This window comes from Lacerta agilis, chromosome 15 (genome assembly GCF_009819535.1).
Source record: "Lacerta agilis isolate rLacAgi1 chromosome 15, rLacAgi1.pri, whole genome shotgun sequence".
In the NCBI taxonomy this organism is placed as follows: Eukaryota; Metazoa; Chordata; class Lepidosauria; order Squamata; family Lacertidae; genus Lacerta; species Lacerta agilis.
The window spans coordinates 15,035,584-15,060,462 of NC_046326.1; the positions used below are offsets into that span (position 1 = coordinate 15,035,584).

Sequence of the window (24,879 nt, forward strand, 5' to 3'; positions counted from 1 at the left end):
GTAAGGATGGAGGAATTTTCTCTTACAAAGCAAGGGAAGGGGAAGAAGGGAGACTCTTCTTATCCCCTCTTCAAGCCTGGTGACTTGAGTGGCTGCACAAAAAAGCTTTGAGATCCAGGAGTGCAGCCTCCGTATACTTGGAGACCATGAAGCTCTTGTTGACTAATTAAAAGAGAATTGCAGCTTCACCCAATCCACGGCTATGTTGGCTTCACCCAAGACAGGAATTGTTATATAAGGCCTCTTGAAAGTGAAAGAATCTGTCACATCAGGCAGAAGCTGATGAATCTCCATTTTCATACTTTGTAAAAGAGGGTGTTCGGACCTCCAACCTACTGCTGAGTGAATGGCACATTAAACTGTTATATGCAGAGCTAGCAGGGATGACTACTAGAATAAGAAACCAAAATGGCAAAATCTGTAAAGAGGACTGAATGTTGTTTATGGAATATATGGGAAAGTACTATAAATAAACAATTTACCTAGCAGGATTGGAAGATTTTCAGCAGAGTAAGAAATAATAAAGTATATAAAAGTTGTTGTGATAGACAAGATGAACTGAGAAAACGGGGGGGGGGGTAAAAGGAACCATGGAAGAAGAGGTTAGGTCAAGGAATGTTTTTTGGGTTGTTCTTTTTTTGTTTGTTTTTTTGGTCTATTGTCTATTTCTCAGCAGCTGATCAGATAGAGGGGAACTGACATGTTTGTGATGTTTTCATACATATACCACCATGGACAGTCGGATAGTGCCATGGGGAAGCTGCTTCCCACACAACTTGGTATAAATAAGAAGGGGACAACTCTGGTGCACTTGTAATATACAAGCTTAAGAGAAAGAGTCTTTCTGAAAAGATCTCTGTGAGATAAGGTCATAGTATTTAACAACCTTCACCAATGCAATTCATGCACAAACAATATAAAGGGTTGTATATTACAGAGCTTAGGTTTGGGATGCTTACTGGTAAAGAAGAAAAATATCAAACTTTCACTTTGGGGTCATTTTATACCCAGTAGAATGAGAAGAAGACTTATGCATAAAAATGATTACGTTCAAGCTGGTTGACAGGGTTCTTAAGGAAAGATTTCTATATGGTCTGGCCAAATGTTATGTCATAATTTATATAACAGTTTAAATATATGCCCTTACATTGCATTCTTCAATTGTTCAAACACCAATCCCATTCTTAGTGTAGAAAACTGCAACTAGAATCAAGGTTCTGCTTCTTGATGGCTAGCAATCAAAATAGAAGAGACTTCAGTGGCTGAGCATGGAACAGTACTGCAGGCCAGAAATTAGTGAGATGAGGTTATGATCCAGAATTTGTTGCTCGTAGGGATTAAGATGAGTTGCTGAAATATGAAGGCATGAAGTGTTTTGAGACAGCTGAGGACTGGGATAGCCAGATTACATCCCTAGGTAGTCTGGAATTGCTTTGCCTTTCTGCCTCCCTCTCTTCCTCATTAAGTTGGACTCACAGCAGCAGGATATCATTGCAAAGAGTGGCTAGAGGATTTACAGCCTTTGATCTTTTTGAACTGCCTCCCTTGAAGCTGGTTAGAGCCCAACTTTGCCTTTCCAGCTGTTAGTCAAGGCTGCTGTTCCTTTCAGGATGCCTGGGACTGATGTGCTTGCTTTCTAGGAAGGGGGAAATGGAAGAAATGAAGCTTTGGTCACATGCCCAAACTTCTCTCCCTGCTTGCTTGTCCATGGATCTTTCTCCCAGCTTAGTAGCTACAAAGGCTACCCTTGTGCTTTGCAGAGCAGTCTCTGTTGATATTAACCAGCTGTAATTTTCAGCCAGATTTGTAGAGGAAGCCTCAGTCCTTCCTCAGCCGAACATTGTTTACTTCTTGCAGGGAGCCCCACGTGTCCAAGGGGAGTGGCTGGCAGAGGAGATATGGTGAGGCTGCTGCTCTTTGCAGTGCTGTGTGCAAAACAGCTTCCACCACAGCAATTCTCTTTACGCAGCTCTGCTTGATTCAGCTCAGATGCAGAGGCTGCAGCTGAATTTATCTTTCATGAAATATTCTGCTTTAGAGAAATCTGCAGGCATGTTGCCTGCTTTTCTGCATACATCCTACCCCTCCCTCCTGCCAATGCTAGTAAGAGAATTTGCTGCTTGACGTAATGCTGAAAAACAAGCCACCTCTTTGCAGTCCAATGTTGTGAATGTTGAAGAAAGGCAGCCAAAAAGCAGCTGTTCCTCAAGTTGCTTTTCTAGAACTGACTTCCAGCAGATGAATCTCATCTTGAATCATCTGTTCCTAGCTATGGCCTGCAGCACAGCTCTTCCCAGAATTAATATTTCTTCCTATATCAAGTACACCTCTTGGTGTGTGTTTGTGAGTGGTATGTTTGTGCACATACACAGAGCTGTATTCTGGAAAATCTCTTAGGTGGCAATGGAATGATCTGCATTCCCTGGGAAGAACAGATTGCAAGGGTGACCTGCTATAGTTTAAACATGGAGAACTGGAAGCAACACCTGTGGTTTTGGGCAAAGCCAGGATACTCCATTTACCCTCCTCCCAAAAAAGTATGCTGAAGGGGTGCACACACAAAAATGAAGGCTGGTCCTCTGGATGACCTTGAGTTAAGTGAGCACCATAAGCCTCCAGGCTTGATTGCTGTAAGGAGCTTGGAATATGAGTCAAAGGCTGGCACAGGTGACTCCCTCTCTCTTTCATTGGGGGTGTAGTTCCAGCCCTCCTCCTGTCAGACCTAGCAAGCAGGATTGGCACTTCCAGTTTAGGCTATCCTGGTCCTGCTGCCATAGTGGCTTCTTTCTGCTTGAGGTAGAGGGGACCCTCCTGCCACTTCACCCTATGCATGGTGTTCTGTTTGGAATGGTTGCCTGAAATGAACTCTTTCCTATCCAGTTTGAATCCTGCCGTTGGGTCTTCCATTAAGGTTTATGGGCAAGTAAAATGCCTGCAACTGGGACCACACATGAGCAGAGCCAGCAAGGTTTGTCAGCCACCTCATTTGTCCCAAAGCACACCTCTTTCCATTCAGATAATTGAACAGTTACCACTTCCTGCTTAGGGAGCTACACTTGGGGGAAGGAGGATCCTTGTTGCAGTTGGTACAGGGATTTCCCTGCTATGCTGACCTTGGGTGGCCTATCTCATTTTTGGCAGAAGGATATGCCGTGTTCCCCCAAAGGGCCCTGCCCGGCACAGTGTCAGGCATTTTGGAAATAAACAATAGACTGATGTTGTTACTCAAGATGTCAGCAGTTATCAGTGTTTAATGTCACAGGCAAGTAGAGGAGTTCCCCCACCCCTGAAATATGGGAGAACTAGCACCTGCAGGATGGGATGGCTGATGTCCTTTTAGCTTCAGGTTAGGGCCACAAGAATTGGATCTAGTCTGGCATAATAGTAACTGGCAGTCATTCAGATGCTCCTGGGAACCCACATGCAGGGAGCAGCTCCATCCCCCTCCCTCTTGATTGTTTCTCAGCAACTGGCATCCAGGGACACAGAGGCTCTATTTTAGCCATCCTGATTAGTAGCTATTGATGAGCCTTCCCTCCTCAATGAGTTTGTATAATCTTTTTTAGGATGTGGCCAACACCACAGCTTGTGGCCATGAGTTTGATAATTTAGTTGTGCTGGTGAGAAGAAGTGGTTACTGTAGGAGAGGAGTGTGGCTGCCATGTGTTCCATCCAGCAGAAGTGGCCATAGGCCAGTGATCATCAGATAGCCTTTCCAGAGAGGGCAGCCTCAGTGTGGTGCTTTTCAATTTCATTCATGTGTTTTCATGTTCTGCCCTTCAGTCCTAGATTTTATCCAGCATTTCCCTTGTGGTTTGTAAGACACAGTTTCATTATCACATATAGCTGAGTGCGCATTAAGAACACAAAAAGAGCCCTGCAGCTGGATCAGACCAAAGGCTCATCTAGAACATCAATTCTCTCAGGGGCCAACTAGATTCTTAGGCGAAGTCCATCAGGAAGAAGGACATAAGCACAGCAGCAGCAGTCTCCCCTCTTTAGCTGCCTAGACACTAGTATTCAAAAGTATGCTGATTCCTATACTGGAAGTAGTCTACAGTCATCATGACCAGTAGCCACTGATAGCCTTATGTTGGTGGTACTCTAGCACACACCCCGTGGGGTTTGTTACTACTTATTTTCATCCTCCACTTACTTGGGACCAAGCAATCGACATTGCTGTAGATATTTCTAGTCTATTAAATCCTCTCTCCCTCCCTCTCTCTCTTTTGCAGGACGAGCAGTTTATAGGCTTTGGTTCAGATGATGAGGCCAAAGGACAAAGTCCCACCAAATCTCCCACAGGTATGTTCAGTTTGCTACTGTCTTGTCAGGTTCATGGGAGTTTTTTTCTTAAAACGATCTACATGGGCCTGGTCTGAAGACTGCACTAGTGCCACAAACCGTTGAGGTAACACATGTGATCTCTCTCCACCTTATCTGTAGGGATGTGACTAAGCTCTACTACAGGGATGGGGGGGGCCTTTGGCTTGCAAGGATTGATGGGCTGAGTACTTAAATAGGCGTCAGATCAAGTGCATATTGCATAATATCTCTCATTTGTCTTTAACATGAGCAACATTTTAAAAGTAAATAATGCAACAATACGTAGTGGGCTTTCAATTTGGTTTACCCTGAATGCTATCCTTAGTCTACATTTTTGGAAAGAAACAAGTGGAACTGACCAACTAATCTCCAGAGCTACTAGCTTTCATGGTGGGGAAAACTTACAGTCCTTTAACAGTCAACTGGAGAGAAATCCTTTTCCTGTAGCAGAAGCTATTGGTTCCAGCAGTTAAACAAGCATTATATATAATGCTTGTTTAAAAACTTTTGTTTTCTTTGGTTTCAATAGCCTGTTTGCATAATGTGTGACTTTGAAATGCACACACTTATTCCAATCTTGCAGAGAAGCTGAATGTGCACTTTCTTTCCCCTTCTTTCACTTTACCTGTAGCCTCAGTCAAGCCTAGTGCACGCAAACCTCGTGGGAGACCCCGAAACAGCTCAGACCGAAGTTCAGTTGTGCTCTCAGAGTCCTCACCTGTGTATTCACCTTCAAGCAAACCAGAACCCATCTCCATGGAAAAATTAAAGAGGAAAGAATTGAAAAGTGCAGAAAAGCGACGAGGGAGGCCTCCTACACTTAGCAGTGTGAAGTTCAAGATCACCCGCAAAGAGGTCATTCCAGATGCTCAGAAAGGAGGCAAGGAGGAAAAAGAGAATCTAAAGAAAATAAAGCGAGCACCATCCACTACATTTCAGCATGCTGCAAAAATTAAGAAACTAAGAGCAGGAAAACTCTCTCCACTGAAGTCTAAATTCAAATCTGGAAAGCTCCAGATTGGAAGAAAAGGGGTTCAGATTGTACGCAGGAGAGGAAGGCCACCATCCTCCGATCGCTTGAAGACTGCACCGGCTCTAGTTGTGAGTTCTCCATTAGAGAAGGCCAGAAGGTGCGAAAGGAGAAAGATGGAGTCTCGCCCCTGTCCAAGGACGAGAAGCCAGCTGTGAGGCAGAGCCCCCGCAGGCCTGTGAGGATCATCCCTTCCTCCAAGAGGACGGATGCCACGATTGCCAAGCAACTCTGCAGAGGGCTAAAAAGGGGGCCCAGAAGAAGATCGAGAAAGAAGCAGCAAAGCTTCAAGGCCGGAAGGGGAGGACGCAGCTCAAAAACATCCGGCAGTTCATCATGCCAGTGGTGAGTGCGATCTCTTCGCGGATCATTAAAACTCCCAAGCGCTTCATTGAAGATGAAGACTATGATCCACCAATCAAAATAGCCCGTCCGGAATCCACACCAAATAGCCGCTTCAGTGCTCCCTCTTGTGGGTCCAGTGAGAAGTCCAGTGGCGCCTCTCAGCACTCCTCTCAGGTGTCTTCAGATTCCTCACGGTCCAGCAGTCCCAGTGTTGACACATCCACAGATTCTCAGGCCTCAGAAGAGATGCAGGCCTTATCTGAAGAACGCAGCAATACTCCAGAAGTTCACCCTCCGTTGCCCACATCCCCTTCCCCTGATAACGAGAGTGGCGAGAGGAGGAGGAGGAGGTTTTCCATGGCAGAGAGAAATTTTGTGCCCAAAGCAGCTAAAAAACTTTCCAGCCTCCAAAGTGTGTCCCAGCAGCAGCAGTCATCGTCTTCCTCTCCTCCACCACCGCTTCTCACCCCACCGCCGCCACTCCAACCAGCTGCCGGCATTTCAGACCATGCCCCTTGGCTTATGCCCCCCACCATCCCTTTGGCATCACCCTTTCTGCCCTCCTCAGCTGCTCCCATGCAAGAAAAGCGGAAGTCGATTCTTCGAGAGCCAACATTCCGTTGGACCTCTCTAAAGCACTCTCGGTCCGAACCTCAGTACTTTTCCTCAGCCAAGTATGCCAAAGAAGGTCTCATCCGCAAGCCCATCTTTGATAACTTCAGGCCTCCTCCGTTGACCCCTGAGGATGTTGGCTTTGCCTCTGGTTTTTCAACGCCTGGAGCTGCAGCTCCAGCCCGCTTGTTTTCTCCTCTTCACTCTGGAACAAGATTCGACCTACACAAAAGGAGCCCCTTGCTACGAGCTCCAAGGTTCACCCCAAGTGAGGCGCACTCACGCATCTTTGAGTCTGTAACTTTGCCTTCTTCTGTTAGTCGATCGGCAGCAGGAAGCACTGCAACAGCATCCTCTTCGAAGAAGCGGAAGAAGAGAGGGTTCAGCCCAATTCGATCAGAACCCAGATCTCCTTCGCACTCCATGAGGACGAGAAGTGGGAGACTAAGCACCTCTGAGCTGCCCACTCTCACTCCATCCTCATCAGTTTCTTCCTCGCTGACAAGCATTCCTGTGGGTTCCCTTACCACCAGTGCCTTAAACTCCACTTTTACTTTTCCTTCCCATTCTCTCTCCCATCCTGGGGAGTTGGCAGAGAAAAGCCAGAGACCAAGGAAGCAGGCAAGCATTCCGGCTGAGGCTTTCTCATCTGGGAGCCCCACTCCCCTCTTTCCGTGGTTCACACCAAGTCCCCAAACAGAGAGGGGCAAGAACAGAGACAAAGCCTCCAGTGAGGAACCATCCAAAGATAAAGAAAGTGACAAAGGTCTTGAGAAGGAGAAGAGCAGAGAGAAGGATAGAGAGAGGGAGAAAGAGAATAAGCGGGAGTCCAGGAAAGAGAAAAGGAAAAAGGCTCCAGAGATTCAGAGCAGCTCAACTTTGTTCCCACTGGCTCGAGTTTCCAAAGGAAAAGTTGTCCGTGAAGATGTAGCCATTTCCTCTTCTGCCAAAAAAACTGCAGGCCGGAAGAAATCGGCAACTGCTGATCCAGCAGCAGATGTGCCTGCTGTGGTTCTTGTGGACTCAGCAGCAGCCATCATCAAGACCAAACTGCCCAAGAAAGGCCGAGGGGGGTTAGAGAAATCCAGTCTGGAACTTGGATTGGCTGCTCCTTCCATGGAAAAGGAAGAATCCCTGCGTCTCCCGGCTGCTGCTTCAGTCAACGTTGTGAAACATTCCTCCATCAGCTCAGTGCTGGCTCATGCAGACAAACTTCCAATGACTGACAAGAGGGTGGCCAGCCTCCTCAAGAAAGCAAAAGCCCAGCTGTATAAGATTGAGAAGAGCAAGTCCCTGAAACAGGTGGATCAGCCAAAAGGACAGGTATTTATCCCCAAAGTAGTGGTTTGAAAAAGAGGTAGCACATGAAGGGAAATAAATATGACAATAGAAGGCCCTGCAGTGCCTGGCTGGCCCCATGAGGGGGAGGCCAAAGCTCTTGACATAAGTGGTCTGAGTAGGGTGCAGCGTCTCAGGTTTCTAGGTCCCTGTAAGCAAACCAGAGCGTGACCTCAGATCATCTTTTAGCTGCCTCTGCTTTGGAGTCACAGTTCCCACTGAGGTGTCTTTTTGAAAGCTTCCTGTTGCCTTGATCTCATTTGTTTTGTTTGGTTTTTACCTTGCGCCTTGTTGCCATGTTGCCCATCCAAGGGAAAGCAATGGCTCCTTCCTTTTTGAATTACTGGTGAGAGTTTTCTCACTGCAGCCTTTTACCTTCATGCTTCCACTTGCCTTTTACCAAAGACAATCTCAAACCACCCTGGCCAGACATATGCACACATGCACATACAAACAAATACACAACAGCCGAGGGATGCATGGAAGTTACCAGATGTCTCCCCAAAGCTGTTGCACTTTTCTAACAGGTGTAGGATTCTTGGGCTTTTCGTTACGCATGAGGTGCATAACTAGCTGTTTAATGCATTTTATGTAAGTAGCGGCAGGAATTGTTCCTTTCTTTGCAAGTCTTAGCCTTAGTTAGAGTATTTTTACACTTAAAAGGTTACTGTTAATTAGAAAAAAACTACTTCTGATTTTTGCTGTGTCCTCCATTTGAAAACTCATTTAGAGAAGGTTCAGAAATCTTTAACCTTCTGCTGGACAAACTGCTTTTTGCTTTTGAACTTGAATCGCTCCCTGTGGAATGGTTAATTGTGTCTTAACAGCCTTTTCCTGTGTTCTTGCCCTGCTTGGAATTTAGGGTCAAGAGAGCGATTCTTCAGAGACCTCCGTGCGAGGGCCACGCATAAAGCATGTTTGCAGAAGGGCAGCTGTAGCGCTAGGCCGCAAGCGAGCCGTCTTTCCAGATGACATGCCTACTCTGAGTGCCTTACCATGGGAAGAACGAGAGAAGATACTGTCTTCCATGGGGAACGATGGTAAGTGTCTGAATTTATGCTGAAGGGTGCTGTTTTCTCCAAGGGTGCATCAGTGGCAGGGGAAGGTAATGCGAGGCTGTAGGATGAAGGAGTTGTGTTTCTAGGAAATCTGGATGGGCTGTGAAGCTGTTCTGAAAAAACAGCAATGGCCAGCAAAGTCAGTTCTGTTGAGGACCCACTTCTCCTTTATTGATTGCTGAATTAATAGCTGGTCTTTCATTTCACAGACAAGTCCTCGGTTGCAGGTTCAGAAGATGCCGAGCCCCTTGCACCTCCCATCAAACCTATCAAGCCAGTTACCAGAAACAAGGCTCCCCAGGAGCCCCCTGTAAAGAAAGGCCGGCGGTCAAGGCGCTGTGGGCAGTGCCCTGGCTGCCAGGTCCCAGAGGACTGTGGTGTCTGCACAAATTGCCTGGATAAGCCAAAGTTTGGTGGGCGGAACATAAAGAAGCAGTGCTGCAAGTAAGTGTGTGGGTGTGAAGCCCACCCCTGCCCTCCTGTTGCTCTGGGAATAAGGCCCTCCGTTGTTGGTTTGTGGTGTTTCTTCCCTGTCTTCCTGTAAAATATTTAGCCAGAGGAAGATCCTTTCACTTGCATCAAAGAAGAGCTAAGAAACACAAGACTGGTGATTTTGTCATCCTCTGAGCTTAGCTGCTGCCTTTCCTTCCTCTTGGAGTTCAAAGTGGCAGTTGGGGGCTCTCAAGAGAGTGGCAGGGAAATGGACAGGGTTGGGTGGGGCAGTGGGGAGATCTGCGTCTTCTTTTCTTCAGCCTTTTCAGGTTTTGAGTTTACCCTGCTGTGTATTCTGCTGAACGTGAAAACTAAAGTGTAGCGTAGAGAGTTGATCCCTTGTGTGAATATGTGCCACAGCATGCTTCCTCTGTGCAGCCTTCCTCACAGTGGCTTGGCCAAACCTCGGAGCAAGGTTTCAGATCTTAAGCAAAGAGGGAGAACAGTTATCTTCTTCGCATCTTGAAAGTAAGGCTTTTTGAAGATGCTTCAAAAGTAGTTGCTTTTCGGCATAGCAGAAAGGCTGACATAGCAGAGCTGGTGCTGCTAGGGTGATCTTTCTCATGCTTTTAGCCAGATTGGTCTGCCATTGATCTCAAACAGAACTTTGGCATGGCTCCAAAGCAGATATCTTTCCAGCCTGAGACAGTACCTTTTTGTAGGGGCCTCACTTGAGTGCAGCAGCCTGCAACATGCTTGGGAATCCAAAGGCTTGTTTGTGTCGGGTGATGCATCTTGCCATCTCCTTCCTTTATTCTCCCCTAGGATGAGGAAGTGTCAGAATTTGCAGTGGATGCCATCAAAAGCCTATCTCCAGAAGCAAGCCAAAGGTAGGTGCCTTTTTTTCCTTATTTCTGTTGCGATGGGGAGAGAAAGGCATAGTTAACAGCTGCAGAGTCTTTGTTTCAGCTTCAGCTCCATCTAGGCAGTGAGGCCATGGGAAGGCTGGCATATCCTCCTTAGGCACCACCCTCCCCTCTGGCCATCGGTCACTTGGGGGAGGCCAGTGCCATAGGCTGCGCTATCTATCAGTCATTGCATCTGAGGTGCTGCTTTTGCTTTACAGCTATGAAAAAGAAGGAGAAGAAATCCAAGTCCAGTGAAAAGAAAGAGATCCATGCTGGGAAGAGCCAGCCAGAAGCTGGACAGAAAGCGGCTGCTCCTCAGCTCACCTTGACGAAAGAGGATCATGCCTCTAAAAGGGGCAGTGAACCTGCCCGGAAGCCCAGTGAGGAGAAGAGTGAGGAGGGCCCACCACCACTAACTCCGCCTCCCCCAGACACCAAGCAGACCCCTCCCCCTGCACCCCGGAAGGCTGGCAAGCAGCAGGCACCGACCCCCACGCAGGTGCCCCCCACCCCACCGCCTAGTACAGGCCCACCAAAAAAGGAAGCCCCCAAAACCACCCTGCTGAGCCCAAGAAGAAGGCAGCTCCACCACCAGAAGTGGGTAGGTATTCAATGGCAGCAAAGGTAGCTGTTAGCTGCCTCTGGAAAGTCAAGTAGCCCACCTCTGGACTCCATGGAAGAGATGTGACCACATCTGCTGTACTTATTGGGCTCTTAAGTGGGCTAGGAAAGAGCAGCCTTGGACACACCTGGGCAGGTTAGGAAGTGTGTGGCGAGCTGCAGGAAATCCTACAGTGCCCACTCCTCCCTAACAAATTGGAATTGCTAGTTCACTGTGTTTTGTTTTCAGCTTTCCACAACAGCTTAAGATTGCTGTTGTCTCCTTAAGTCCCCAAATTCCATTTGACTGCTAGAAGCAACTCTTGGCTTTTAACAAACTGCATTTGTACTTTTCCTAGGGATCGAGCAAAGCAGACAGAAGAAGATAACTCCTCGTCCAAGCTTACCAGTGAAACAAAAGCCAAAAGAAAAGGTAACCTGCAAGTTGCTCTATGTTTCCAGTGAACAGAAAGCTTTTTTCATGGTTGGTTGGTTCCTTGCATGTAGCTCTCGTGGCTTTTAGACAGCCCATGAAGACAGCACAAGTTGAGGATGCCCTTTGGTACAAGTTCTGACCCTGTGATAGCACCACCTGCAGATGGGCTGCTTTTACAGTGGCTCTAGGCTCTTAGGGGTCCTTTTGCTTGACTCTCCAAGGTTCAGGTTGGTGTGCAGATGATGATGCTTCTCACCATGGTGTCGTCGTCCCCAACCAGTAGTTTGTGCATGGAATGGCCTTTCCCCCCAGAAAAGACAATGCCATGCACCTTTTAACACCAATAGATTCCAATTCATCTTTGGGGGTGGATACCTACTGGATTGAGTTAGCTTTCAAAACAAGACTGACCAATTCAAAATTTCAGATTTTGCTTTCCAGTTTCTGAAACCCCTGTTGCTCTTAGCTTTTCAAAACGTGAAAGAAGATTCCAGCCCATAACTAACTGCATATATATTGAATCCTGGTTTTCCTTCTGCTGCTTGAGCAAAGAAAATGCAATGTTTTTTCCCTCTTTCACCAGGAGAGACCGCCCCCAGTCAGCAAGCCAGAGAATGGTACCCTCAACCTGTTGAGCACTTTATCAAATGGGAACAGCTCCAAACAGAAACCCCTCATAGATGGAGTCCACAGGATCCGAGTAGACTTCAAGGTAACAGGGTGGTTTGGGGAGGTGCCCCTGCCTTTCTCCACCAGAAACCTGGCCTTGGGAGGTTTGTAGGATGTGGCAATATCTCTTCCTTGAAACTCCCATCTTTATACAAAGAGCTGTTCTGGTGAAAGTTGTTTAGTTTTCTGTATAGCCTGTTGCTTCTTAAGATAGCACACAGGAGGATGAGAAAGAGTGATGAATACAAAAGGGAATACCAGCAGTTTCCGTAAACCGAGGCAGCCTCCTGAGGCTCTTAATGCCCAAGGAGAGTCTTTATTGTTAGCAACACCATTAGTTAGGCAGTACATCGGCATGCATATACTGCTGCCATGTGCCCTTTAGAAGATGTCTAGGTATGTATCACTGGTGTGGAGAGAATCGAGGTTAAGTAACTCCATCTAGTACATTCCTTTGTATGTAACAAAAGCTTTGGCAAACAAAACATTTTCATAGTGATGTGTACAGGATCTTCGTGCTTTGTTTTTTTTATCAAAAATTTATTGTTTTTAACAATTTTAAGCACAATTCATAACAGTTAAATTTTTCCATACTCCCCCCTCTTCCACCGAGGGGAGCAATTATCCAAACCCCCCTCTCACAGGAGCACATATTAATACATTTCCAATTTAACCAATTAACATATAGAAATTCATTGCTTAAGCCTGGCCCTTCTCCTAGACCAGACATTCTTGCTTTTCTCAATTTCATTATCGATTGACTTCCTCAGATCCCCCCTGTTGATTTCATAGACAAACCTAATTAACAGTTTTTCAAATTCATAATCAATTCTAATTTTACATCACAATAAATTCTTTCCCTTTTAAACAAAATCATATATCAAACTTAATTCCTAATACTTTTTACTCAACCTCAGCCTCTAGATACTTCTGAACCTTTCTAAAACCCTTATCAAATTTTACCTATTCAAACTAATTTTATAAACCTAATTTTTCCTTTTTTCTACCCCCTTCCCTCCCTCCGGTCTCAAAATTTTTGGCCAATAATTTTTAACATTTCTCCATTACAGCAGCATCCAAGTCCATCCGTCTAAACCATATAGAGAGAAAGATATCAAAAACATGTCCTTTTTAACCCACTCCAACCCTCCCAAAAACCTGGACCCAAAAGTTAAAACATGCTGTCTTCTGTTTTCATCTTGTCTCTTGCAAAATAGTCTTCCATGTGTCATTCTCATAACAAAGTTTGAACCAAAGTGGTTGCACCTCTTTCCTTTTCTTCAGAAATGTAAAGCTTCCAATGTCTATTTCATTTCCATCATCTTCCTCTTTTTGAAACATTCCTTTTGGGTCAACATCAACCTCCACATTCTTTAGCAGGGAGTCTCTGGCTGGTTTTTCCTCTTCCTCCTCAATTAGTACTGGTATTGTCACATCCATACTTTCAATATTTAACTCCAATCCACAGTTCTGCAAAGTTAAATTCGGAAATCTCACAGCCTGTTTCATCTGCTCCACGTTCTCTACCATCTGTTGCAAAAGTTCCAAAGTCTTTTCCTGAAAATCCACAGACCATTTTCCCATAGTCATATTCAAGGTCAAAAAACAACTTTGTAGTCAAAACTATTCTATTTTGCTGCATCCACAGCCATTTTTGCTTTGTTCTTGCCAAACCTTTCAAGACCTCCGGAAAGAAAGAGTAATGCTTTTTCAAAGACAGATTTCAATCCAAATAAATCTAAAATCCACCCCCCTTTTTTTGAGGGAACAGTTCAGAAGTCTTCTTTGTTTTTACACTTTAACAACAGCCTCGGATACAAAGTTGCACTGTTCTTTCTGTCTCAAATGTCAGGGACCGACCTCCGTTTTTAAGTCCCTTCCCAAGCCTAATTGTTCTTTATCCTTTTAGTAATTAATACTTACAAAGTCCAAATACAGCCAGATTCTGGAGAAATTGAGCGCTCCTTCTGCCAGCAGCCGCTACATCTCGCTGCGGGGGTAGTGCTTGATCCACAGCGCCGTGCCTTCTACCCCGCTCGCTCTGGCAGCCCTTACTAGGGCTTACTGGAGAGTAGGGGAGGCACGCTGGGTGCCCGCCGGATCCCACGTCTCCAGACGCCCTTCCTGGAGTTTTCTGGGGGGTCGCAGCGCAGTTGCGACTCCCCCTTCCCCCACAGCGATGGAGAAACCTCGCAGCCGAGGTTTCTCCCGACTTGCCAGAATGGCGCCCAACTGGAAGTGTAGGTCTTCGTGCTTTGCTCCAGTTCTTGTCATTTCCACCACCCTTGGACCTGGTGTAAGGATAAATCCCTTTCCATGTTTTCCTTTTGGTTTTTTAGGAGGACTGTGAAGCTGAAAACGTTTGGGAAATGGGCGGTTTGGGTATCCGACCTCCGTCCCGATAAACTCCCAGGGTGGTCTGCTCCTCTGTGCCAGCAGTGGGCATGTGGAGGTAAGGGTGAGGTCGGCAACGGACAGTCCACACCAAGCTGTTTGGTGTGTGTGTGTGATAGTGATATTATTTCAGCTACCTAAAACTAAAGGAAATCTGAAGCTGGAATTGAATCCTGAATAAAGGCCATCAGTTAGAGCTGCAAGCTTCAGCTACCATTTGAAATGCTGCTTTACCTGCCTCTCAAAGCAGCACGTGTGGTATCAGATAAGCACTTATGTCTCTAGGCACTGGCTGCAGTTGACCTTTTGTAGCTTCACAAATACATGCTGCTCTTGCAGAGGGGCTCTGGAGATAAAACAGCCCACAGACAAATGGTGTGGAACTTGGTGGTGGAAGAGGGCTCTCTAAGCCTCTTAGAGCAACTGTTACGTGAAACTGGGACCAAACCATGAGGGTGGGGTGCCCAAAGACTTTCTCCTTCTCCCTCCCTCTCCCTCTGGAACACAGCCATCTGAGGCAAGCTGGTGGGCAAATAGTGAAGTGCACAACTGCTGCAGGATGTGGCTGACCTGCTGACTTTCCCCTTCCCTTGTAGTTTGTGTATTGCCAGGTGTGCTGTGAGCCTTTCCACAAGTTCTGTTGGAGGACAGTGAGCGCCCCCTGGAGGACCAGTTGGAAAACTGGTGCTGTCGTCGCTGCAAGTTCTGCCATGTGTGTGGGAGGCAGCATCAGGCCACCAAGGTAGTCGGAGTCCCTTGATGAGCTTGCCTGGCTCCTTTTGTCCCTCTGGAATGTGGGGTTTGTGGCATCGCAAGGGATGGCCGCTGGGGATGCTCAGTTTCCCCAACACAGCTTCCTCATGCTGAACTAGGAGTCATCAAATGTCTAAAGCAGAGCTTTCCAAACTTTCATGTGGTGACACACTTTTTAGACATGCATAATTTTGCGACACAGTAATTCAGTTTTACTAGCAAACTGGAGGTTAAACTATCCCCTTTCCAGCCCCGGGAAGAGCATGGGGAACGTTCATACAACACACCTACATACTGCAGCTGACACACTAGCATGTTGTGACACACAGTTTGGAAAGCTCTGGTCTAAAGCAACTACCAGAGCGTCTAGGCTTGACTTGCTGCTGTTTTCCATGTTTCCATAGCAGTTGCTGGAGTGTAAAGTGCCGAAACAGCTATCACCCAGAGTGCCTGGGACCAAATTACCCAACAAAGCCTACGAAGAAAAAGAAGGTTTGGGTGAGTTCTGTTGCATCATGGGGACATTTGTAAGGCAGGGATACCTTCCCTCTTATTATAATCAGACTGCCAGATGTCTTAGCCTGGTGTTGAAAGTGGTCCACTGTTTACAAGGATATGCAGTAAAATTGGTCTGAATCATAAACTGCTGGATATGGCAACCCCATCAACTGGCCATTGCAAAAGAGGCAGGCTGAGGCATGGTCTTCTGTTCCATGGCTCACCCGTACAGGGAAGCATCTTTGGTGCCTGCTATGACTGAATCCTATGATCCCAGAGAGAGACTGTGCAGCCCTTTATTCCTTGTCTGTCTTTCCAGATCTGCACGAAATGTGTCCGCTGCAAGAGCTGTGGAGCGACAACGCCAGGCAAAGGGTGGGATGCCCAATGGTCTCACGACTTCTCTCTGTGTCACGATTGTGCCAAACTCTTCGCTAAAGGTGTGGAGAGACTGGGTGCATGATAGGTCTGGCCTGCTGCAGAAGTATGCTGTATCATGCTGAATGGCCTGGGAAATGCTGGCAGCTGCAGTTCCATGTGCAGATGCAGCCCTTGCTTTGCTAAATTCCAGTACTTCCTCTAGGGAAGCAGGGGACAGAAGCAGGGAGCACCTTCACACTGAAAAGGGGGCAAGTATAGTACTTGCTGCTGGCTGTAATGGTGGCAGTGACTGATAGCCATTCATGCCCTTTGCATGGAGTCCCCTGACCGCTAGCCAGCCCTGAGTGTGTGGCTTTGTATACTGATGGTGGGAGATCTGGACCGCCTCTCTGTTTTGCTTGTAGGGAACTTCTGCCCCGTCTGTGACAAATGCTACGATGACGATGACTATGAGAGCAAAATGATGCAGTGTGGGAAATGTGACCGCTGGGTCCACTCCAAGTGTGAAAACCTCTCAGGTGAGGACTGCTTCCAACCCTGCACATATGGAGGAGTAGGATGAACATTTACAACCAGGAACCTTGTGCTTGAGATCCTTTTTGCAATTTCATCTTGGTCTAAGGGGTGGGTTGTTTCTTCTTGGAGTAGGGTGCAGAAGCCAAGGAGCTGAATATCCTGAGCTAATCGTGCTTAGCTGTGGACTTTGGATCCCAGCTTTGCAGGCTGCAGTTGTGCTGTGGGTTCCTGAGAGTGTGCAGAGAGACACTCTCCCTGTTGAATCAGTTCCCAAGACAGGCATTGGAATCCCTACAGCTGAGCCCCTTTGCGCGATGTAACCTCCTACCATGCTGCCAAATCCCCCACAGATCTGACACTTTTAGCCTCCTGAGGCTTGCCCTCTGCCCCTAATGCTTGCCCTGTCTACCTTCAGATGAGATGTACGAGATCCTCTCCAACCTGCCGGAGAGTGTGGCTTACACCTGCATTAACTGCACAGAACAACCTCCTGCTGAATGGCGGCTAGCACTGGAGAAAGAGCTGCAGCTTTCTTTGAAGCAGGTTCTAACAGCCCTACTAAATTCCAGGACATCCAGCCATTTGCTGCGTTATAGACAGGTGGGCCTCCCTCTCCTTCTGTGAATCATACAAATGTACCTGAATTCTGCCTGCTCAGAGTGGTGCTGCTGGACTTTAAAGCACAATATTCTTCCTAGTGTTTCTAGAAGAAAAGCGGCATTAAAAATGCAGTGGCAGGTGTGTGTGGGAGGGGGTGGGGAGAGGGAGAGAGGGTGACAAGCCAAATGTTTGATATTCTGTCTTGCAATGGATATCACAGAGGAGCCCATAACATGAGCAGAACCCATATGGCAATGGCTACCACTCTGCCTTGCTAATTGCCAACATGTGTGAGAGAGCATGTTCCGGGCAGGAGGGATTCCGTAGGAACATCTGTATCTGCCTAACCTGAGCCAGGCCATTGGTCAAGCTTGCACAGCACTGGCTGCCCTTCTCTGTGGCCTCAGTTGTGGCCCTTGCTCCCTATCAACCAGGAGGACCCTCCATAGAGCCATTCACTGTGGGCCTCTCCTCGTGTTTATTCCTTAAAGGAGTTTTTGCCTAGAGTTTTACATGGTGGTGAACTCAAGACTTAACATGCATGATGTGAAGAATTACTACCTTGCCTGTGTCTTGACTGCTAACTGTCATTTTGGACCTTGAAAAGCAATACTTCCCCCTTTCGTGCTTTCTGCACCACTCAAGGTTGTATAAACTTCCATCACGCCGCTTCTGCTGTTTTTGTTTCCCCAAAGTCTTTTTTCCAACCAAGGAGACTATAGCCAGAAAAGGCCTGCAGGGCTCTGCCTCCAAGGGCTTCAGCATTCATGCATTAGATGTGGGTGTCTGTGTCTAGAGCTCTGCTGTGCATTACCAAGTTTCCAGCTCACGTAGAAGCATTTCCCCTGCAGATGCTCCCACCTATGGTGTGAATGTGAGGGCCAGACTTGGTGACCTGGGGTGCAGTGCAGCCCCTTCCAAGACATGTTGCCCCCTCACACAATTCAGACATGAAGGGGGCTTGTCTCCTCCAATCCTCTGTTATGCTGTACTTTTCTGCACCTCCTTTCAGTCAGCTAGATCCTCGTGCTCAGGTAGTGCTTGCAGGCTTCCCAAAGGCATCTGGTTGGCCACAGTGAGAACAGAATGTTGGACTAGATGGGACTATTGGCCTGATCCTGTAGGCTCTTTTGCTCTTAACCTCTATCCACAGACCTACTAATGAAATGCTTTGTGCTGGGCTCAAAACTGTTGTACTCTCTACCGTTGTGTCTCCAGGCGGCAAAACCCCCTGACTTAAATCCTGAGACGGAAGAGAGTGTCCCATCGCGAAGTTCCCCAGAAGGCCCAGATCCTCCTGTGCTCACTGAAGTCAGCAAGCAAGAAGAACAGCAGCTGCTGGACTTGGAAGGAGTGAAAAGAAAAATGGAGCAAGGAGGCTACATTTCTGTGGTGCGTTAACAATTCAGTCAGCATCCCCTTCTTGCTTTCATCATAGCTTCCATGAGGAGAAAGAAATGATGGGATATAAAAATCAACTTGCTGTTTGTGAACTGCATTGAAGTGGTCCTAAATGCTACATTCTTGCTATAAATTCCCCCCTTGTGCCTTGAAGGTGCATGGATGTTTTGGCCACGCTACAGTGTTTTTATATTGGCCATGCTGCTCTTCTGAAACATAGGCAGGGAATAAAAAGGAGTTCAAAATTGAAAAGGAAAAGGTGAATTTCTGCCACTTGGTGTTCAGCACCCGTGGGTGGGGAAGAGGGGTGGATAAAGTATATCACAGAAGAGGATAGGAAGCTGATTTCTGTGTGTGTGTGTGTGTGTGTGTGTGTCTTGCAGCTGGAGTTTAGTGATGATATTGTAAAGATAATCCAAGCAGCCATTAATGCTGATGGAGGGCAGCCAGAACTTAAGAAGGCCAACAGCATGGTGAAGTCCTTCTTCATTCGGGTAAGCCAAGCTGCATCTTATTTTCAATAAATTGGCAACTGGTGCACTGAAGTTGCATCTTTAATACTCCCCAAGGAGACCATATTTCTGTTCAAGCTACTGTGTAGCTGTCTGTGAAACAAATTAGCATCTTGTCTGGGCAGACCTTTAAGTTCATAATAAATTATTCCTGACTGTAAATTTGCAGAGATCTTGGACAGTAGACTTCTTCAAGTGTTTAGTGTTGAGTCCTGTAAAACATTTCTAATACATTTGTGGGTGTCTTTTTTGTTTTTAAGCAAATGGAACGCGTTTTTCCATGGTTCAGTGTAAAGAAGTCAAGATTTTGGGAACCTAATAAAGTTACAACCAAGTAAGTAACTTGTTCCACTTCCAGCACTCACTTGCTGCAACTGACCTGCCTGTTTCAGCCAAAGGTGGTGCCAGCGCTCTTGCCCCTTGGAAAGAAGATCAGAGTTGAATTTCCAGATGGGCCTCTCCTGCTTCTCAAAGCAACTGCCTGCAATTAGTTCCTGATCTAGAAAGTAGAAGTGGGTTGTGGTCCCTCTTGTACCAATCTGTGTCTTAGTCCTGCCCCATACCTTGGAGACAGCTTTGCAGTGAGTGAGGGACCTTTACCTGCCTAAGGGCTATAGTTGGGGCCTCCTAGGTGCAACCAAGTCTGATGCTCTGCCTTTTGTTCATTTCTAGCAGTGGGATGCTGCCTAATGCTGTCTTGCCGCCATCACTTGACCATAACTACGCACAGTGGCAGGAACGTGAAGAAAACAGTTGTGCTCAACAGCCTCCTCTTATGAAGAAAATCATTCCAGCACCAAAACCTAAAGGTCCTGGCGAGCCAGACTCCCCAACTCCACTGCATCCTTCTACACCACCTATATCCAGTGAGAAACTGAGCCTTTTTGTCTGGGGGAAGTGCTAGGTAATGAGGCTGACACTGGGGGGGGGCAGGCTTTAGACCCTGGGGAAAGTCTGGGACGGCCAGAGTCGGGTACAGAGAGGCTCTTTGCCTTATCCACCATCTGCCAGGACTTCGAAGTCTGAACCAAGCCTCTTTCTCTGCCTCCCCCTTAACATCTGGATGGTTGGTTAAATTGTGTTTTATTAAAAAGTGAAGTGAAATCTTTTCAATTCAAGCGAGCAGCTGAAAATGTTTGCTGCTCTGGGCATTTGCAAGCTACTTTATTCTCCAGTAATCAGTTCCCAGCCCACATTTTCTTCCAAGCATTGTTTCTCAGGAGTGAACAGTCCTTTCTCTCTCTTTCTCTTTCTTTCTCTCTCTGTTCTGAGGTTCTGACAGAAGCTTGGAGGACAGCCCAGAACTTACCCCTCCTCCAGATGTGGAGGATAACCGGCAGTGTGCACTTTGCTTGAAGTATGGCGATGATGGTGGGAATGTAAGTGGCTCTGTCAAGAATGTGTGTTGTGAGCTGTAGAGGCTTTGCCTTCTGGTTCTAGTTAAGGTTGAAAGGCAGGCTTGATCCTTGTTGCACACTCAGTCCAGCTGAGCCAGACTAATATTACCTTTCTTAAAAAAACAAAAGCAGGTTACTATCTTAGTGAATTGTGGAAATGCTGCAGGCATAATTTAGCTGATAACAGTAAAGCATTTTACCTTGTGATATTTTGATTAGCAAACTCTTTAAATGGGGACAGGTGATAATATCAGGTGGTTTCATAGCTGGTTAGAAAAGTGTCCTTTTAAGAGACACTTTTCAGTGGTTCCTCATGAAACTGGAGAGGTGTTTTGAGTGGAGTTCTGCAGGCTTCTGTTCTGGGCCTGGCATTCTTCCAACATTTTTATCAATGACTTTTGGTGTGAACTGGACACCTGATAAGGATTCCCTCTAACCCTCCATTTAAATATTGGATGACGGCATAGAGGGAATCCTTACCAGAGTTCCAAATGGCACTGAACTTTGAGGGACAGCTAGGACCCCAGAAGACAGAAGGGAAAATAGGCAGAACCCAACAAAAAGAAATTCAGTAGAGACAAATGCAAAGTTTGCACAAGTATGGGAGGAATCAGATGCACAAGGATAGAATGGGCAATACATGGCCCGGCAGAAGTGTATGTGAAAAGTATCTCAGGATTGTAGCTTATCACAAGCAGAACACAAGTCAGGGGTGTGATGTGGCTGCAGTGAGATCTTTGTCCGCATTGACAGAGCCATCACCACCACATCACAAGAAGGAATAGCTGACTTTATTCTGCACTAGTCAGACATCATCTGAAGTACTGTGTTCATTTCTGGCACCACAAATCAAGGAGGATGTAGACAAATTGGGATGGGATCAGTGGAAGATAGCAAAGATGGTCAGAAGTATGGAAGACAAGTCCTATATAAGGAACCAGTTACGCTTAGCTGAGCGAAGAGAAGACTGAGGTGAAACCTAATAGCACTCTACAAATCCTTGAAAGGGCTGTGTCACATGCAAGAGGGTGAAAAGGCTTTTCTCCATGACTCCAGGGGTCAAAGGGTTATATCTCATAGACTTAAGTTACAGGAGGGTAGATTTGGATTGAAAAATAGAGGAAATTTCTTGACAGTAAAAGCAGCTGGACAATGGAGGGGTGGTGAAATACTCCCCCTCTCTAGAGGTCTTTGAGCAGAGGCTGAAGAACCCTCTGTCTGCTGGGGATGCAAAGGGTGATATAAAAAAATTAATAAATCATAATAATAACCTAGCACTGGGTGTTCAGTTCTGAGCAGAGGGTTGGACTAGACAGCTGCAAAGACCCTTTTAACTGTGATTCCATGAGCCACCTTTATATTTGCCAGCTTTTATTTCACTGTGGCTGCTGCAACATGTGCTCAGCAGTTGTGGGGTGGGGAGCGCACTTGCCTGATTTCTGAGTGTATCTGGTGGCCTTCTGCTTTCTTGCAGGATGCTGGCCGTCTCCTCTACATCGGCCAGAATGAGTGGACCCATGTGAACTGTGCCCTGTGGTCAGCTGAAGTTTTTGAAGATGACGATGGCTCCCTGAAGAATGTGCACGTGGCAGTGATCAGAGGGAAACAGCTGGTGAGTAGGAACAGGTTGGGCTCAGGAGTCTGTCCAGGAATGAGGATTTACATTTCAAAAGCAACTAAAATGTTTCTCTTCTGCTGTTACAACAGCAAAGAAGAATGTGGGAAAGCCCACAGCATGTCTCCATGTAGAGACAGCTCATATTTGACGTTAATGGCCCAACTTAAAAAAGAGCAAGAGCCTCACATGATTCTCCACAGTTGAAGTAATGGGCTTCACAGGATGGTGTATCTGAAAAGAACAGAGATTCTTGAATTCAGCTTCCAGCAGTTCCAGACTGCAAAGAACCAGAAGCATTCGTTACTTGGACATTCTCAAGCAGCTCTATTATAGTAGCATATGAAACAGCTCATCAGCTTGCTTCTGCAGCAGACAGATGTGAGCAAGTGACCCGCGTCGTCTTGTAATGATTAGGAAGGGGTGTCTTCTGTGGATTCTCAGTGGCCTGAAGTGTAGGAAGTCACAATCACAGGTGGCCAGCTTGGGCTGCTGTCCTGCAACTGCCAGCAGTTGAGGCTAGTGGCTGTGGCAGCTTTTTCGTGTTCTTAATCAATCACTGATCCCTTTTGCATGCTCAGAAATTGCTCTAAACTGTAAAAAACACACACGCACACACACACCTTTCTTCTGAATTGGAATTAAATTGGGAAGTCCAGACAATGTGTGAGTTTGTAAATGAACAACAACGAAAAAAAGGCTGTACTCAGATTACTAACAGGTTGTTTTGGACAAGATGAATTGTGTTTGCTAAATGAGTGGTGGAACAGCAGCAGTTCTATTGCTTTCTCTTTGTTTGTTGGCAACCTGATATGCATGTCATAGATATCACATTAGGGGTGTTGCTTTTGACAGTGCTGCACTAGTCCAGTTTATTTGTTTAGGCCATTGGCCACAACAACAAGATGCTTTCCCTAAAAACCCAACCCTCGAACCTTGCAGAGATGTGAATTTTGCCTGAAGTCGGGTGCCACAGTGGGCTGCTGCCTGACCTCCTGCACAAGCAACTATCACTTCATGTGCTCCCGGGCCAAGAACTGTGTCTTCCTGGAGGATAAGAAAGTCTACTGCCAGCGCCACCGGGACCTGATCAAAGGAGAGGTGAGCCCAACCACCACCCCCAGGCCTTTGCCCAGCTGTATTCCCCCCCCCCCACTCCCCATTTCCCTGCTCTTCTCAGCTCAGGCTGTGTGTTTTCACCTTAATACTGTATAGGTCTCTTTTTGTGTGTGCTTGCTGTAGGTGGTGCCTGAGAATGGCTTTGAAGTCCTAAGAAGAGTCTTTGTGGATTTTGAAGGGATTAGTTTGAGACGAAGGTTTCTTCATGGTCTGGAGCCAGAGAACATCCACATGATGATTGGTGAGGGCCCTCTGCCTCTGGCCTTGGCAATGTGCCTGGTGGAATTTAGTTACTGCCTTCCTCACACAGAACTTTGCCTCTTTGGTTTTCTTGTAGGGTCCATGACGATTGACTGCCTCGGGATTCTGAATGATCTGTCTGACTGTGAAGACAAGCTGTTCCCCATTGGTTATCAGTAAGTAGGAGCTGTCTCCTGAATAGGCAGCAGCAGCAGAATCCATGTCATTTTCACAAGAAGAAGCCGTGAGGACCACCCAGGGAGTCTTTGGCCTTCCTTCTCCACTTGCCCCAGGGAAGGGCTTTTGCAGGCATGCACAGCTCTGTGTAGATGTTGTAACTTTCAAATGTTTTCCCAGGTGCTCTCGAGTGTATTGGAGCACAACGGATGCTCGGAAGCGCTGTGTGTACACTTGCAAGATCATGGAATGCCGCCCTCCTATCCTTGAGCCAGACATCAACAGCACAGTAGAGCACGATGACAATAGGACCATCACACACAGCCCCAGGCCACTTTCAGGCAAGTTTTTGCAGGCATGGCTTGGCTTGAGATTGTGGCCTTTGTGCCAGACCTGTGGGTGCCTGTTTTTTGTACTGCTCAGCTCTTCCAAAGACAAAAGCTTCCTTCTTCTGGTCAGTCTTTGCTATGAGACAGGGCTTGTAATAGCTTTTGGTGACAGCAGTAACAGTACACACTTGGAGTAGGGCAAAAAAGGGGGGTTCCTTGGTAAAGATCACATCCTCTACTTTGGCTATAGGATTTGGAGTGGATCCTGGCCCTTGTTCCATAACTGAGTCACAGAATCATAAGAGTTGGGAGGAACATTGGGGGTCTTCAACTCCCAACTCTGCTCTGTGCAGAAAGATGCTTCAGCATTTGCCCAGGTGTCATGCGTTTCTGGAGACTAGATTATGATATGCTCGATCTGAAACAACAAGGGACTTGGTCCCTCTGAGATGTTTGGGGCATGGTGCATCTACCTAGTACAGTGGTACCTCTGGTTACGTACTTAATTCGTTCCAGAGGTCCATTCTTAACCTGAAACGGTTCTTAACCTGAAGCACCACTTTAGCTAATGGGGCCTCCCGCTGCTGCCGTGCCGCTACTGCCCAATTTCTGTTCTCATCCTTGAGCAAAGTTCTTAACCCGAGGTACTATTTCTGGGTTAGCAGAGTCTGTAACCTGAAGCGTCTGTAACCTGAGGTACCACTATACTCTTAATGTTTGGCCCTCACTTGCTCCCAGTGACACATAATGTCCAGCTTTGCATTCTGGTTTTGGCCTAGATGCTGAAAGACTGCAGCCTTCCCCCCTTTTTTTCTTTTGCTCTTTTACTTTCTGCCTCCCTCCATGGATAAAGATTTTTCTGTCAACATTCCCTGAGGGAGGGAGGAAGGATGTTATTGAGGGGAAAGGCCTCTAGCACTCCCCTACTTCCCTGAAGCTGTTTTGTTCAAATGCACCCTGGGTTTTGCCTGAATCCATAAGTTTCTTATTTCTTTTTCTTCTTCATCAGAAATTCCAGCCAGAGAAGGCCATGCAGTATCGGCGGTTGTGAGCGCTCCCTCTTCAGACTTCCTGCCACATTCTCAGAACTGCAGGGCTCTGCGGATCAGAGCGCCAAGTTTTCCTCCTGCCCTGCGATCTCCTGGTTCAAGGCCATTGCCCTCTGCAGGTCTGGCCCTCCACCTCCCTCTGCT

At 46.8% G+C, this 24,879-nt stretch overlaps 1 protein-coding gene across 1 annotated transcript in view; it reads left to right on the forward strand.

Annotated features, from left to right (window-relative positions):
• Positions 1–24,879, forward strand: part of KMT2A (lysine methyltransferase 2A) — a 49,823-nt gene that overhangs the window by 9,951 nt on the left and 14,993 nt on the right. Inside the window, 31 exon segments of the mRNA XM_033172662.1 lie at positions 4,236–4,305; positions 4,958–5,446; positions 5,449–5,583; positions 5,586–7,636; positions 8,514–8,691; positions 8,919–9,153; positions 9,967–10,031; positions 10,268–10,603; positions 10,606–10,650; positions 11,009–11,082; positions 11,669–11,797; positions 14,094–14,175; positions 14,178–14,206; positions 14,745–14,787; positions 14,790–14,890; positions 15,306–15,319; positions 15,321–15,399; positions 15,719–15,839; positions 16,185–16,298; positions 16,712–16,896; positions 18,115–18,288; positions 18,681–18,791; positions 19,070–19,143; positions 19,482–19,675; positions 20,082–20,188; positions 21,681–21,818; positions 22,764–22,922; positions 23,064–23,181; positions 23,278–23,356; positions 23,538–23,698; positions 24,696–24,854. Coding sequence (XP_033028553.1) covers positions 4,236–4,305; positions 4,958–5,446; positions 5,449–5,583; positions 5,586–7,636; positions 8,514–8,691; positions 8,919–9,153; positions 9,967–10,031; positions 10,268–10,603; positions 10,606–10,650; positions 11,009–11,082; positions 11,669–11,797; positions 14,094–14,175; positions 14,178–14,206; positions 14,745–14,787; positions 14,790–14,890; positions 15,306–15,319; positions 15,321–15,399; positions 15,719–15,839; positions 16,185–16,298; positions 16,712–16,896; positions 18,115–18,288; positions 18,681–18,791; positions 19,070–19,143; positions 19,482–19,675; positions 20,082–20,188; positions 21,681–21,818; positions 22,764–22,922; positions 23,064–23,181; positions 23,278–23,356; positions 23,538–23,698; positions 24,696–24,854 — 6,049 coding nt within the window.